Source organism: Gopherus flavomarginatus, chromosome 10 (genome assembly GCF_025201925.1).
Source record: "Gopherus flavomarginatus isolate rGopFla2 chromosome 10, rGopFla2.mat.asm, whole genome shotgun sequence".
Lineage (NCBI taxonomy): Eukaryota > Metazoa > Chordata > Testudines > Testudinidae > Gopherus > Gopherus flavomarginatus.
The window spans coordinates 41,534,090-41,547,671 of record NC_066626.1 but is presented as its reverse complement, the minus strand read 5'-3'; the positions used below and the strand labels follow the sequence as shown (position 1 = coordinate 41,547,671).

At 47.2% G+C, this 13,582-nt stretch overlaps 1 protein-coding gene across 4 annotated transcripts in view; it reads left to right on the top strand.

The window, feature by feature from the left end:
• The window catches only part of RAPGEF4 (Rap guanine nucleotide exchange factor 4), a 236,470-nt gene that overhangs the window by 170,693 nt on the left and 52,195 nt on the right, over positions 1–13,582 (top strand). For all 4 annotated transcript variants that reach the window (XM_050968980.1, XM_050968979.1, XM_050968978.1 and 1 more), the window contains 3 exons: positions 1,541–1,625; positions 2,039–2,099; positions 2,835–2,911. In XM_050968980.1, coding sequence (XP_050824937.1) covers positions 1,541–1,625; positions 2,039–2,099; positions 2,835–2,911 — 223 coding nt within the window. The remainder of the gene's footprint in view (positions 1–1,540; positions 1,626–2,038; positions 2,100–2,834; positions 2,912–13,582) is intronic.

Here is a 13,582-nt window from a genome sequence, read left to right as displayed (position 1 = left end):
GTGCCATATTTGTCTGTGTTTTAACTCCATTGGCCTGAATGGAGTTACATCACAGAGGAATTTGGTCCTGTACAAAATAAGGTTGTGGTGCATATTTAAAATTAAGAGGTTCTGGTGAGGGGAAATGAGTTGGAATATACTCAGAGGTTCTTACAACCCTTAATCGTAGTCAATTTAATGTATCTGTTAGGTGTGGAGTTCCTCAAAGGCAACCTCTCTAACATACATCAGTCCTCAGCACTTCAGTGTTAGTGGTTAATGTCCCCAAAATTATCCCAATTACCGTGCTTTCCAGAAACTCAGAATACCCTAACCAGTATGAAGACTCTTTCGCTATTGCACTGCAGGGGGATTGTTCTCTCATCGAATGTGCTTTCCATTAATATTAATGGGGTCTTCCTGCATAAATTGTCCAAAGTAGAGCCTAATAGAGGTAGTAAATAAAAAAGGTCCTTATCAACATACAAAACTAAAGAATAGTGCTGTGAGCTAACTCTATTTGGGAGTCTTTTCATTGCTATGAACATTCTTGATGTGGAAGATGTTAGGGTGTAGCACTCACTACTTCAGAACATCTGTCTCCATCTGATTCCTACATTAAAAAAAAAGGTTTAAAACACTTTTTTTCAAAAGTGATATTAGTCTTCCACTGTATTTTAGGATGTTTTCATTAAAGTGTATGTTTCACACTTAAATGGTACAAATGCTTTTGCAAAATTCATCTTGAAAAAGCTCATTAGGTTCTTTAGTATATATTGTTTTGTGTAATTTTTAGAGCTGAAAATTTTCAGAAAGTGATTGTTTCAGCAAAGACATGCTTTCTGAAATTCGTTTGTTCACAAGTTATCTCTGAGCAACTTACAAAATGTATTCCCTGTTCAAGTTGTTTGTCGACTAATTCATAGTCTATGTAGAGTATCTATGAGAAGCTTATTGTGAGTGTTCAATATTCACAGTTCAAGTTGTGTGGGTTCGTTTTGATTGGACACACACGTCACATGATGTTTTTGTTTACTGACTGGAAAAACATAACACTTAGAACCTGGTTTCTAGTATAAATACTTTCATACACACATTCAAAATTCACTCTAAAATTCACTGATTCCATAAACATATTTCCTATAAATTAGTTGACTAGAATATTAATGGATAGTGAACACATAAGTGGAGCAAAAACAGCCAAGGAAATTCCTTTTATTCCTTTATTTTCCCCCAAGTGTATATTCACAGAACAGTTTTAAGGTTCTCTTCCATTTCTAATTAGCCACACAAATTGAAGGATGACTTTCAAATGTACAGCATACATAATATTCTTCTTTCCCTGTTAGTTACATTTTGTTTCCCAACAAGAAACACTTTAAATAGTTATGTTAGAGTTTATTATGGTGTAAAGCTTATCCAGGGCAAATTTATTTTTATAGTTAAGACATGTCAAGGCACTTAACTGACCCCTTGAGCTCATTCTGCAAACATTACTCATTAGGAGTTTGTTTTGCGGTTGTTTTTTTTGTATTTTGTGGTTTTTGTCTTTTCTTTGTAGACCTGGCCAGAGAACTGTAGATGATCTAGAAATTATATATGAAGAACTTCTTCACATTAAGGCCTTATCTCATCTTTCTACCACAGTAAGTATTTTGGTTGGGCTTTTTTATGTATAACTCATTGACAAAAAAGGACTGAATAGTGAGACTCTTTCCATCCCATGCCAAGAAGCTACCCATAGTTGGGACAATGACCACAGGCACTGTGTGTTGCCAGTGCCACTTCCAGGTCTGGAAGTGGACTTTTGGCTGAGCCAGCTAAAATTCTTTTGGGGACTTCTGTTTCTGCATAGCCCTTCCTCATCTCCCTTATTTGTGACCAATGGCTGAAAGCCACGGTCTGTCCCCAAGTCATATGTAATTTAATACATGTTGATCCTGACCCTGCTCCCAGTTAAGTCAATGGAAGCAGAATGGTGCCCATTGGCATACTGTTACATTTAGCACCAAAAATGCAGTACACAGAAAAACTATAATTCTTCTTTCTTTATTTTAAGGTAAAACGAGAATTAGCAGGTGTTCTAATCTTTGAGTCGCATCCCAAAGGAGGAACTGTTTGTAAGTAAAAGGGATCCAACCATATCTTTTTTTTCTCATGTGTGGTATTAGATCACTATTTAAATTATGATGCAAAACTTGAATACTCCAAAGCTGGCTGTTCAGAACATGCGAGTGGCCAGTTGCAAAAAGTCTCTGGACTGCTTTTTGGACTTCTGCACCTACTAATGTTTGGGGGTGTTTGTATTTGGGGTTTTGGTTTGGACGCATCTCTAATTAAAATGGATTTTAATTTTATCATATTCTAATAAAAATGTTATTTTCATGGTATTCAGAAGCCCAGCTTTGTGTATAAAAATATTATTTTAAATATGATTGTTTTGAACTTTTTATATGGAGAAGCACTGGAAAATTAATGTCAGGTTCTCAGCATTTTAAGGATTAGTGTTACATCACTCAGCACCCTATAAGATCCAAATCTATGTATCAGTTAGCAATTGATAACATAAAGTTCATAAAGACACCTGTAGAGCAATGGCAAATTACAACTGCTTTTAGTATTGTCTTAGAAAAAAGAGAGTGTCATACAAATATTATACAATTATTAGTATTCGTTTTTTCTTCTCAAATCAAAAGAAAATTGCTTTTAAATCCCAATGTAACTTTTTTCAAGATGGTAAGACCCACTGAAATGACTTCAGTATAGTTATTTTATATTGGTGTAACTGAGGGAAGAACCACTTATGCTAAAAGGCACCTATATTCTCAGCATAAAATCTTTTCTCTTTTTTGTAGTATTCAATCAGGGAGAAGAAGGTACTTCCTGGTACATTATCCTAAAGGGATCGGTAAATGTAGTCATTTATGGCAAGGTATTTTTGAAGACCTTTTATTATTCTTTTTATTAGCAGGACTGTAAGAATAAACTTTACTGGAATACACTTTCACTTACAGCAAGATTATATTGCTTGGGGTAAAAAGTAGAATGTCGTTTTCAGTTTTTAATCAAGAAATGATTCCAAACTATTTTATTTATTATGCTTTTACATTGCTGATTAATAATTTCAGGACTACAGTTTGTATGTATATGAACATTTCAAGACTATAGACCACCTAAATATAACTCAGTGCAGTTACATCCACACCTGTACTGCACAGTGGCTTAAATCAAACACAAACAATAAAGCATTATGTCAAAGCACACCCTCTCCAAGATATTCAGTGACTGTTGTGACAAAGTTCCTCCTCTACCTTGGTGGGTCCTGCGCTTATTGGCAGCTTTGCTCACCTCAGTAATCTCCCCCACAGTCTGGATCAACTCCTCTTGTGTCTGATCAGGAGTTGGAAGGTTTGGGGAGAACACGGGCCCGCCCTCTACTCCGGGTTCCAGCCCAGGGCCCTATGGATTTGCAGCTGTTTATAGTGCCTCTTGTAACAGCTGTGTGACAGCTACACCTCCCTGGGCTACTTCCCCAAGGCCTCCTCCAAACACCTTCTTTATCCTCACCACAGGACCTTCGTCCTGGTGTCTGATAACGCTTGTACTCCTTAGTCCTCCAGCAGCACACCCTCTCAGTCACACACATATTTAGCGCTTAGCAGTAGTTACTACTTTAATTACAATAGTAGCTGTCACACCACAATGCTGACATTGTCTTAATATAGCTTTATTCTCATTCATTGATAGCCAACTACTAAACTGCCCCAAGTTATAGCATTATAATCCCTATGTAGCTACGTTCAGTACAACAAAGAATAATGCCCAAATTCATATGTAGGCTACATCTACACGATGAACTGTGATGTGATTTCCCCTGCTCACGTACACGTACTCACACGAGCTGTCATTGAAGGCTAGCAGTGTAGCTGCAGCATCATGGGTACCGGCAGCGGAGGCACGGCTTTGCTGTGCTGAATATGTACTCACTGGTTTCAGGCAGGTTTGTACTTGGCACAGCTACCTGTATCTCTGCTGCTGCTACCCATGCTACTGTGGCTGTGCTGCTCTTTATATTCTTGCTGGCTCTCATCAAACTAGTGCAAATATGCATACATGAGCAGGGGAGTCGCACGCCTAGCTCACAGTGTAGGCATAGCCACGTCCCTTTGACTTTCCCAGCCTTAGCTAAGCCCTGTGCCCACATCATGGTTGCTACAGTCCTTTGGGAATGTAAGATCAACTGTTTCCTTCTGGGTTGTTGATTTAGTCTAGTATTACCATTTGTGAGCATGATCACATATGAGCCATCATAAGTTAGCTTAAATTTTATTATCACTTCACAAAATATAATAATTTGTATACAGGAACTTTAAATACAAAAAAGTATTGTTCATCTTACCAACCTTTTACCATAATATGGAGATACAATTCTGTATTTCCTTTTATGCCATTTCATGTCTAATTATTTAAGCACGTATAATTAATGTTGAAGAAGCTAGATAGTTCTTCGAGTGATTGCTCACATCCATTCCAGGTAGGTGTGCGCGCTGCGCGTGCACGTTCGTCGGAAACTTTTTACCCTAGCAACTCCAGTGGGCCGGCAGGTCGCCCCCTGGAGTGGCGCCGCCATGGCGCTCGATATATACCCTTGCCGGCCCACCCGCTCCTCAGTTCCTTCTTACCGCCGTGTCGGTCGTTGGAACTGTGGAGCGCGGCATAGCTGTCCTCCACGTCCCTAGCTCTCCTTGTTAACTACCGTTATTATTACAGTTGTTAGTAGATCGTTAAGTATAGTTAGTTAATTAGTTGTAGTGTAAATAGTATTGTATATAGTTGTTCGCCGGTCTGGGCTGTAGCCCTTCCCGGCACCCGGCACCGGGCTCATGCCTGGTTCGCCGGGCTTTAAGCAGTGTGCGGCCTGTAAAAAGCCTATGCCAACCAGCGACCCCCACGACGCGTGTCTGAAGTGCCTGGGGGAATCGCACAGGTCGGACAAGTGCCGCATTTGCAAGGCTTTTAAGCCCAGGACAAAGAAGGAGAGAGACCAGAGACTCAGGACTCTCCTAATGGAGGCGGCACTTGACCCAGCAGCTTCACAGGCCGTGATCTCAGCGCCGGCACCGGATCGCACCGGCACCGGGAAGACTCCCCGGCACCGACCTTCCCCGGCACCGGGTGCAGAGGCGAGACCGTCAACGTCTGCTACTCCAGCCAGGCAGACCCGAATGGAGTGCCCGGCATCGACATCGGCCGCGGCACTACCGGCACCATCGACTCCGGGCCCGGTGGGTCCATCGAGTCTGGTGCCGCCAAGCTCCCCCATAAGATCTGGGGTTGAGCTATTGGTCCCATCCACTCCGGAGACCTTCGCCTCGGCACGGGACCTTATCGCCCTAACTGAGTCTACTCAGCCGCCACCCCCGGTACCTCCGGTGCGGGTAGCATCTAGGGGCAAGCCCATGATGACGGCACCGTCTCGGGACTCGTGCTCGCGATCCAGGTCCCGACACCACGGTCGCTCGAGATCCCGCTGCCGCTCGCAGTCCCGGCACCGCTCCCCTCGGCGGTACCGGTCGTACTCGCGGCACCGATCGACCTCCAGACGGTCGCGGTCTGACTCCAGCCGTCGATACCGGCACCGTGACTCTAGGAGCCAGTCTCGCCGTCACTCACCGTGCCGGTCGACCTCCCGGCACCGAGCTGGTGGCAGGTCCCGGTCGACCTCCCGGCACCGCGTCGGTGGCAGGTCCCGGTCCCGATCCCGGCACCGAAGCAGCGGCCGGTACCGTTCCAGATCCCAGCACCGAGACAGAACCCGGTCCCGATCCCGGTGCCGCTATGACTCCCGGTACCGATCCCCGGCACCAAGAAGATCTTCGGTGCCGACCCGTGCAGACCCTTATCAGCCGGGGTCGGCCCCGCCATGGCCTTCTAGGCAGCCGTCGGTGTCGTCTCAAGCAGACAGCGTGTATGCGCTGGGCACCGACAGGCAGGCGGCATTGTTTCAGGACCCTCCGCAACAGGACCAGGGTCCGCAGCAGTGGGGGTTTTGGACCCCCTGGGCATACCATCAAGCCCAGGGCCCCCAACAGCTTCCTGCTAGGCCTGCAACGGCGGAACGCAGGGTGCCAGAGGCTTCGTTGTCTCGCCCCCCTCCCTCCCCGGATGGAGAGGAAGGATCAAAGCAGCAAGACCCTGCTCTTGCTCCTGAGACAGAGGCGAGGGCTGAGGGGGACCTCCCACTGGACACTTTCTTGCCGGGGGTCTCCTCATCCTCCTCCCCCGACGAAGCGGTGGCTGGCACCTCCTCCAGTAGCCCTCCTCCGCTGGATCTCAGGGCGCACCAAGACCTCCTTAGGCGAGTAGCTCAGAATCTGAGCCTGCAAGCCGAGGAGGTCTCTGAGATCGAGGACCCTATTGTCACCATCCTCTCATCTGATGCTCCCACCAGGGTCGCCCTACCCTTCATTAGGACGATCCAGGCCAACGCCAATACAATCTGGCAGTCACCAGCCTCCATCCCCCCTACGGCGAGGGGCGTCGAGAGGAAGTACATGGCCCCCTCCAAGGGCTACGAGTATCTCCACGTCCACCCGACACCGTGTTCCCTGGTGGTGCAGTCGGTGAACGAGAGGGAGCGCCACGGACAGGAAGCTCCAGCCCCCAAATCCAAGGAGGCCAGGCGTATGGACCTCCTTGGCCGCAAGGTCTATTCGGCTGGGGCCCTTCAGCTCAGGGTTTCAAATCAACAAGCCCTGCTCAGCAGATATGCTTTCAACTCATGGGTGGCAGCGGACAAATTCAAAGAGCTGCTGCCACAGGAGGCCCGCCAAGAATTTGCGGCCATTCTGGACGAGGGCAAGAAGGTTGCACGAACCTCGTTGCAAGCTTCTTTGGACGCTGCAGACTCGGCTGCCCGCACCCTCGCCTCGGGGGTAACGATGCGCCGTATCTCCTGGCTTCAGGTCTCTGGCCTTCCACCGGAGCTCCAATACACCATCCAGGACCTCCCGTTCGAAGGCCAGGGCCTGTTTTCAGAAAAGACAGGCCCCAGACTTAAGAGTCTCAAAGACAATCAGGTCATTATGCGCTCCCTTGGGATGCACACGCCGGGAACGCAGCGCAGACCCTTCCAGCCACAGCAGCAACAGCAGCGCAGGCCATACCCCCAGTTCCGCCAACGGCAGGACCTCAATAGGCGCCGTGGCAGGAATGGAAGGCGTAGACATTCGGGGAACCAGGGGGGGCAGAATCAAAGCTCCTCTAAGCCCCCGCCTGAGCCCAAGCCTTCGTTTTGAAGGTGCGCCCGAGGGCGTAGTAACAGTTTTCCCCACGGATCCTTCCCCCCCCGTTTTCCAACCGCCTTTCGTTTTTCCTCCCGGCGTGGACCCAAATAACATCGGACCGCTGGGTCTTACGCACGGTGCAGACGGGATACCGTCTGCAGTTTATCTCATTTCCTCCTTCCCGCCCCCCTTCCTCGTCCCTCTTCAGGGACCCCTCTCACGAGCAATTCCTTCGACAGGAGGTACAGGCGCTCCTCAACAAAGGAGCTATAGAGGCGGTTCCGGAAAACGAGAAAGGCAAAGGGTTTTATTCCCGCTACTTTCTGATCCCCAAGGCCAAGGGAGGCCTCAGGCCTATCCTCGATCTGCGAGAGCTCAACAAATACCTAGTGAAGTTGAAGTTCCGCATGGTATCCCTGGGGACCATTATCCCATCCCTGGATCCGGAAGACTGGTACGCCGCCCTCGACATGCAGGACGCTTATTTTCACATTGCCATTTGGCCACACCACAGACGTTTCCTTCGATTCGTGGTGGGCCACCTTCACTACCAATTTGCAGTCCTCCCATTTGGCCTTTCTACGGCCCCGAGGGTATTCACAAAATGCATGGCAGTCGTTGTGGCACATCTTCGACGCAGTCGTATCCACGTGTTCCCTTACCTAGACGATTGGTTAATTCGGGGCACGTCGGAACTACAGGTTTGCAGCCACGTCCGCAGGATCACCGGCCTGTTTGCTACCTTGGGCCTCATGATCAACATAGACAAGTCCACCCTGCTCCCCATGCAGAGGGTGGAGTTCATCGGGGCCGTCCTGGACTCCACCGTGGCCAGGGCTCTTCTGCCGTTACCGAGGTTCCAGGCGTTGTCGGCGATCGTTCAGCGATTGCGGTCAGCCCCCTTGACATCAATACGGACATGTCTAACCCTGTTAGGCCACATGGCAGCATGCACATTTGTGACCGGTTACGCTCGGCTCCGCATGAGGCCCCTCCAGTTGTGGCTCATCGCACATTACCGGCCGGCAAGGCAACCGCTAGACATGCTGATCACAATCCCCCAGGGGGTGTTAGATTCTCTCGGCTGGTGGCTAGACCAGTCCGTAGTGTGTGCGGGGCTCCCTTTCCACCCACCTCAGCCTTCGGTGTCCCTAACAACGGATGCCTCAGATCTCGGCTGGGGGGCCAACCTGGGAACCCTGAGAACACAGGGCCTGTGGTCCCCGCAGGAGATGAAGCTGCACATCAACATGCGGGAGTTGAGAGCGGTCCGCCTTGCTTGTCAAACGTTCTGTCACCAGCTTCGAGGTCGTTGTGTCGCGGTGTTTACCGACAACACGACGACCATGTACTATATCAACAAGCAGGGCGGCACCAGATCCTCTCCCCTATGTCACGAGGCGATGCGACTCTGGGACTTTTGTGTAGCCCACTCCTTTCATCTCACGGCTTCCTTCCTCCCCGGAGTACGGAACACGCTGGTGGATCGCCTGAGCAGATCCTTCCTATCACACGAGTGGTCCCTTCGCCTGGACGTCGCCCTCTCAATCTTCCAGAGGTGGGGTTATCCCCGTGTGGACCTCTTCGCGTCCGGGGGGAACAAGAAATGCCAGGCGTTCTGCTCCTTTCAGGGCAGGGAGCCCGGGTCTATAGCGGATGCCTTCCTTATTCCGTGGACGACCCACTTGTACTACGCGTTTCCCCCGTTCCCACTGGTCCACAGGGTCCTTCTGAAGGTGCGCAGGGACAGGGCTCGCGTGATCATGGTAGCCCCGGCATGGCCCAGGCAACATTGGTACCCCATGCTGCTGGACCTGGCCATAGCCGACCCAGTTCCCCTGCCCCTTCACCCGGACCTGATCACCCAGGAACACGGGACTCTCTGTCACCCGGACCTGCAGTCGCTGCACCTAGCGGCGTGGTTCCTGCGTGGCTGACCAGTTCTGAACTGCGCTGCTCCACCCCGGTACAGGAGGTACTTTTGGGCAGCAGGAAGCCTTCCACTAGAGTGACATACTCGGCCAAGTGGAAGCGTTTCTCCTGTTGGTGCGTGGAGAAAGGTCTCCGCCCTATGGAAGTTTCGGTGGCCAATATCTTAGACTATATTTGGTCCCTCAAACAACAGGGCCTGGCGATATCGTCTTTGCGGGTCCACCTGGCAGCTATCTCCACCTTTCACCCGGGTGGGGATGGCCGCTCCGTTTTCTCTCACCCGACGGTGACTAGATTCCTGAAGGGGCTGGAACGTTTATACCCTAACGTCCGACTCCCTGCTCCAACCTGGGATCTTAACCTGGTGTTGTCTCGGCTCATGGGGCCCCCCTTTGAGCCGTTAGCTACTTGCTCCCTACTCTATCTCTCTTGGAAGACTGCCTTTCTAGTAGCTATCACCTCAGCTAGACGGGTGTCGGAACTCCGGGCTCTCGTGGTGGACCCCCCGTATACAGTCTTCCACAAAGATAAGGTGCAGCTGAGGCCACACCCTGCCTTTCTCCCCAAGGTGGTCTCGGCCTTCCACATTAACCAAGAGATATTCCTCCCGGTTTTTTTCCCGAAACCTCACTCTTCAGGCAGGGAGCAACAGCTCCACTCGCTTGATGTCCGTAGGGCTCTCGCGTTCTATGTGGAGAGGACCAAACTGTTCCGCAAATCCCCCCAGCTTTTCGTGGCAGTAGCGGACCGCATGAAGGGGCTTCCTATCTCCTCGCAGAGGTTATCCTCATGGGTAACGTCCTGTATCAGGACCTGCTATGACTTGGCCCACGTCCCTACGGGCCGTGTGACTGCGCATTCTACCAGGGCGCAGGCGTCGTCGCTGGCTTTCCTCGCCCGTGTGCCCATCCAGGAAATCTGTTGGGCAGCGACCTGGTCATCGGTCCACACCTTTGCTTCCCACTACGCCCTGGTCCAGCAGTCAAGAGAGGATGCGGCCTTCGGATCTGCAGTGCTCCATGCCGCTACTTCTCACTCCGACCCCTCCGCCTAGGTATGGCTTGGGATTCACCTACCTGGAATGGATGTGAGCAATCACTCGAAGAAGAAAAGATGGTTACTCACCTTTGTAACTGTTGTTCTTCGAGATGTGTTGCTCACATCCATTCCACACCCGCCCTCCTTCCCCACTGTCGGAGTAGCCGGCAAGAAGGAACTGAGGAGCGGGTGGGCCGGCAAGGGTATATATCGAGCGCCATGGCGGCGCCACTCCAGGGGGCGACCTGCCGGCCCACTGGAGTTGCTAGGGTAAAAAGTTTCCGACGAACGTGCACGCGCGGCGCACACACCTACCTGGAATGGATGTGAGCAACACATCTCGAAGAACAACAGTTACAAAGGTGAGTAACCGTCTTTTATTTTCAGTGTAACCAATGTGTCACCTCTCTTTAGAGTATTTTTAAAATGTCCATTGATAAACAATTAAAAATGATCCCTTTAAGTATGTTTCCATTTTAAATAATATGTATATGTATTGTACTTTTTGAATAAGTTGACATAGATTGATGTGCATTCCTCAACCTTCCTCCTCAAGAGTACTCCCATTAAGTAGCTTCAAATGGTCTATTCAGATAAGTACGGATGACTCACACGAGTAAAAGTTAGAAAACTGAGCCCTTAGTTTTCCTTCTGATTTAAGGCAAAAATGTCCCTAAAGGAGTGAAGATATCTACTACATATTCTACTTTCGTACCAGGTACTTTGGAGGAAGGTACAAGAATCCCTGTAGTGGTCAGATAGGAAATAACCTGCTCATAGAGGAAGTTACTTTCTAATCCCTGACAGTTACTAGTCAACTTATGTCCCAAAGCATAACGGTTTATCTCCATTCTAAGAATTTTTTTATCCTGTCTAATGTAACTGTGTATTCTCTCTTTAACCATATAAATGTCAAATCCTTTTAGAAACCAACAATCTTTTTGGCCTCAGTGATACATTGTGGCAAAAGAGTTCCAGAGATTAATTTTAAACTGTGTAAAAAGAATTTTTTAATTCTGTTTTAAATATGTTGCCTTTTGATATTATTAAATTCTCCTTCATTCTTTTGAGAAAGGGTATATAGGAGTACCTGATTTTTACCTTCTGTATGTCATTCATTATTTTCTATATCACTGCCCTGCCTCTTTGATTTCTCTCCTCTCTAAATTAAACAGTCCTAGTGCCTTTCTTCATATGAACGCTTTCCACACATATAATCATATTTGTCTTCCATCTTTGGACTCCTTCTACTGGAAGGTTCTAAAGGAATCAAAGAAAGTAACTTTTTTTTAAAAAGGATAAGTGAGATGACCCGGGTAACTACTGGCTGGTTACCTGAGATTGATCCTGAGCAAAATTCTGGAACAGCAGATATGTGATGCAATCGGTAAAGAATTAAAGGATGATAGCATAACTAATGCCAGTCAGCAGGGCTTTATGGAACATAGGTGTGTCAAATAAACAGGATAGCAGTTTTGATTGACAAATATCACTGATAAAGTATCATAAATTTCTGCAAAAGATAAGGTGAGTCTAATATCTTTTATTGGATCAAATTCTGTTGGTGAAAGAAACAAGCTTTTCAGCCACACAGAACTTTTCTTCAGGTCTGGGAAAGATACTCAGAGAGAGTGTCGCAACTGAATACAAGGTGGAATAGATTGGTTAGCATAAGTAGTTAACCCATATTTCAAGGGACCCTTCAAGGTGAAGTGGGGCATTAACTCCCCTATATCATCTGAGAGAAAAGACCAGACAGTATCCTGGATTGCAGTGACACTGAAAAGGATGTTTCTCCTATGATTGGCAAGGTTTAATGGGTCACTTCAGCTTGAATGGTCTCTGCAAATATGTATGCAGTGGTGTTGTAGTCATGTTGGTCCCAAGATAGTAGAGACACAGGGCAGGTGAGCTAATATCTTTTGGACCAACTTCTGTTGGTGAGAGAGACAAGCTTTTGAGCTCTACAGAGATCTTCAGGTCTGGGAAATATTTCAATGGACCATTCAAGGAGAAATAGCTATTAACACCTCTCCAGTCATGGGGGAAGGGGAAAGGAGAGAAAAAAATATATTACCTCACCCACCTTATCTCTCTTAGAATATGTATTAGCTACTTATGCTAACCAACCTGTTCTACCTTGTATTTAGTTGTGACACTCTGAGTACTTTCCAGACATGAAGAGCTCTCAGTAAGCTTGGAAGCTTGTCTCTCTCACCAACAGAAGTTGGTCCAATAAAAGATATTATCTCACCCACCTTGTGTCTCTAATATCCTGGGGTCAACACAGCTGTAGCAACACTTAAATTTCTGCTGGTCATTTGACTGAGTCCCAGAGACATCTGATAAAGAAATTAGCGCTATACTAAATCAGTGTAAACCATATTAAATGGATTAAAAGTTGGTTAACTCACAGAAATAATAATAATAAATGGGGAATCCTCATCCTATGGGGCATTTCTAGTGAGATCCTACAGCGGTCTGTTATTGGCCCAATGCTTTCAGTATCTTTATCAATGATAAAAAATAAGATCATTGCTGGTAAAATTTGCAGATGACACAAAAATTGGTGGCATACTAAATAATGACTGTGACAGGTCAGTTATACAGTCAAATGTGGGTCGCCTGGTAACGTGGGCTTATTTGAATAATATGCCAAATGTAAGGCAATCTATCTAGAAACAAAAAATGTAGTATCTTGGATAGCAGTGACACTGAAAAAGATTTTGGGATAATGGTGGATAAGCATCTGAATGTAAGCTCCCACTGCAACGCCATGGCTAAGAAGAGGGACACTATCCTTGGACACATAAACAGGGGATATCAAGTAAGAGTAGGGAATTGGTATCTCTGTATATGGCATTAGTAAGATCATTACTGGAATACTTTAAAAGAAGTTGAAAAATTTTAACAGGTTCAGAAAAGAGCTTCAAAAATGATTTGAGGTCTCAAAAACATGCCTTCTAGTCAGACACTTAAGAAACTCAGTCTATTTAATTTATGCAAGAGAAGTTTAAGATGTGACTTGATCACATTCTCGAATTACCTCCATGGGGAAGAGATTTCTGATAGAAGATGGCTCTTTAATTTGGCAGAATTGTGGGGAGGAGGACCTGTTAGTACTCTCCCTAAGTTGTTGTTATTTGAGAAAAACATTTTCTTAAAGGGAAATGTTTGCGAGGGACTGAGGAATTTGGATTCCAATAAACCTACATTTTGAAAAGTTAAGGATAGAAATGACTTTGAAACATTTTAATGTCATCACTTATTTCTTCACACACACAAACTTCCATATAGAATTCTCTGCATTGAACTCTAACCCATGCCTCAGAAAAACTAGTACATCA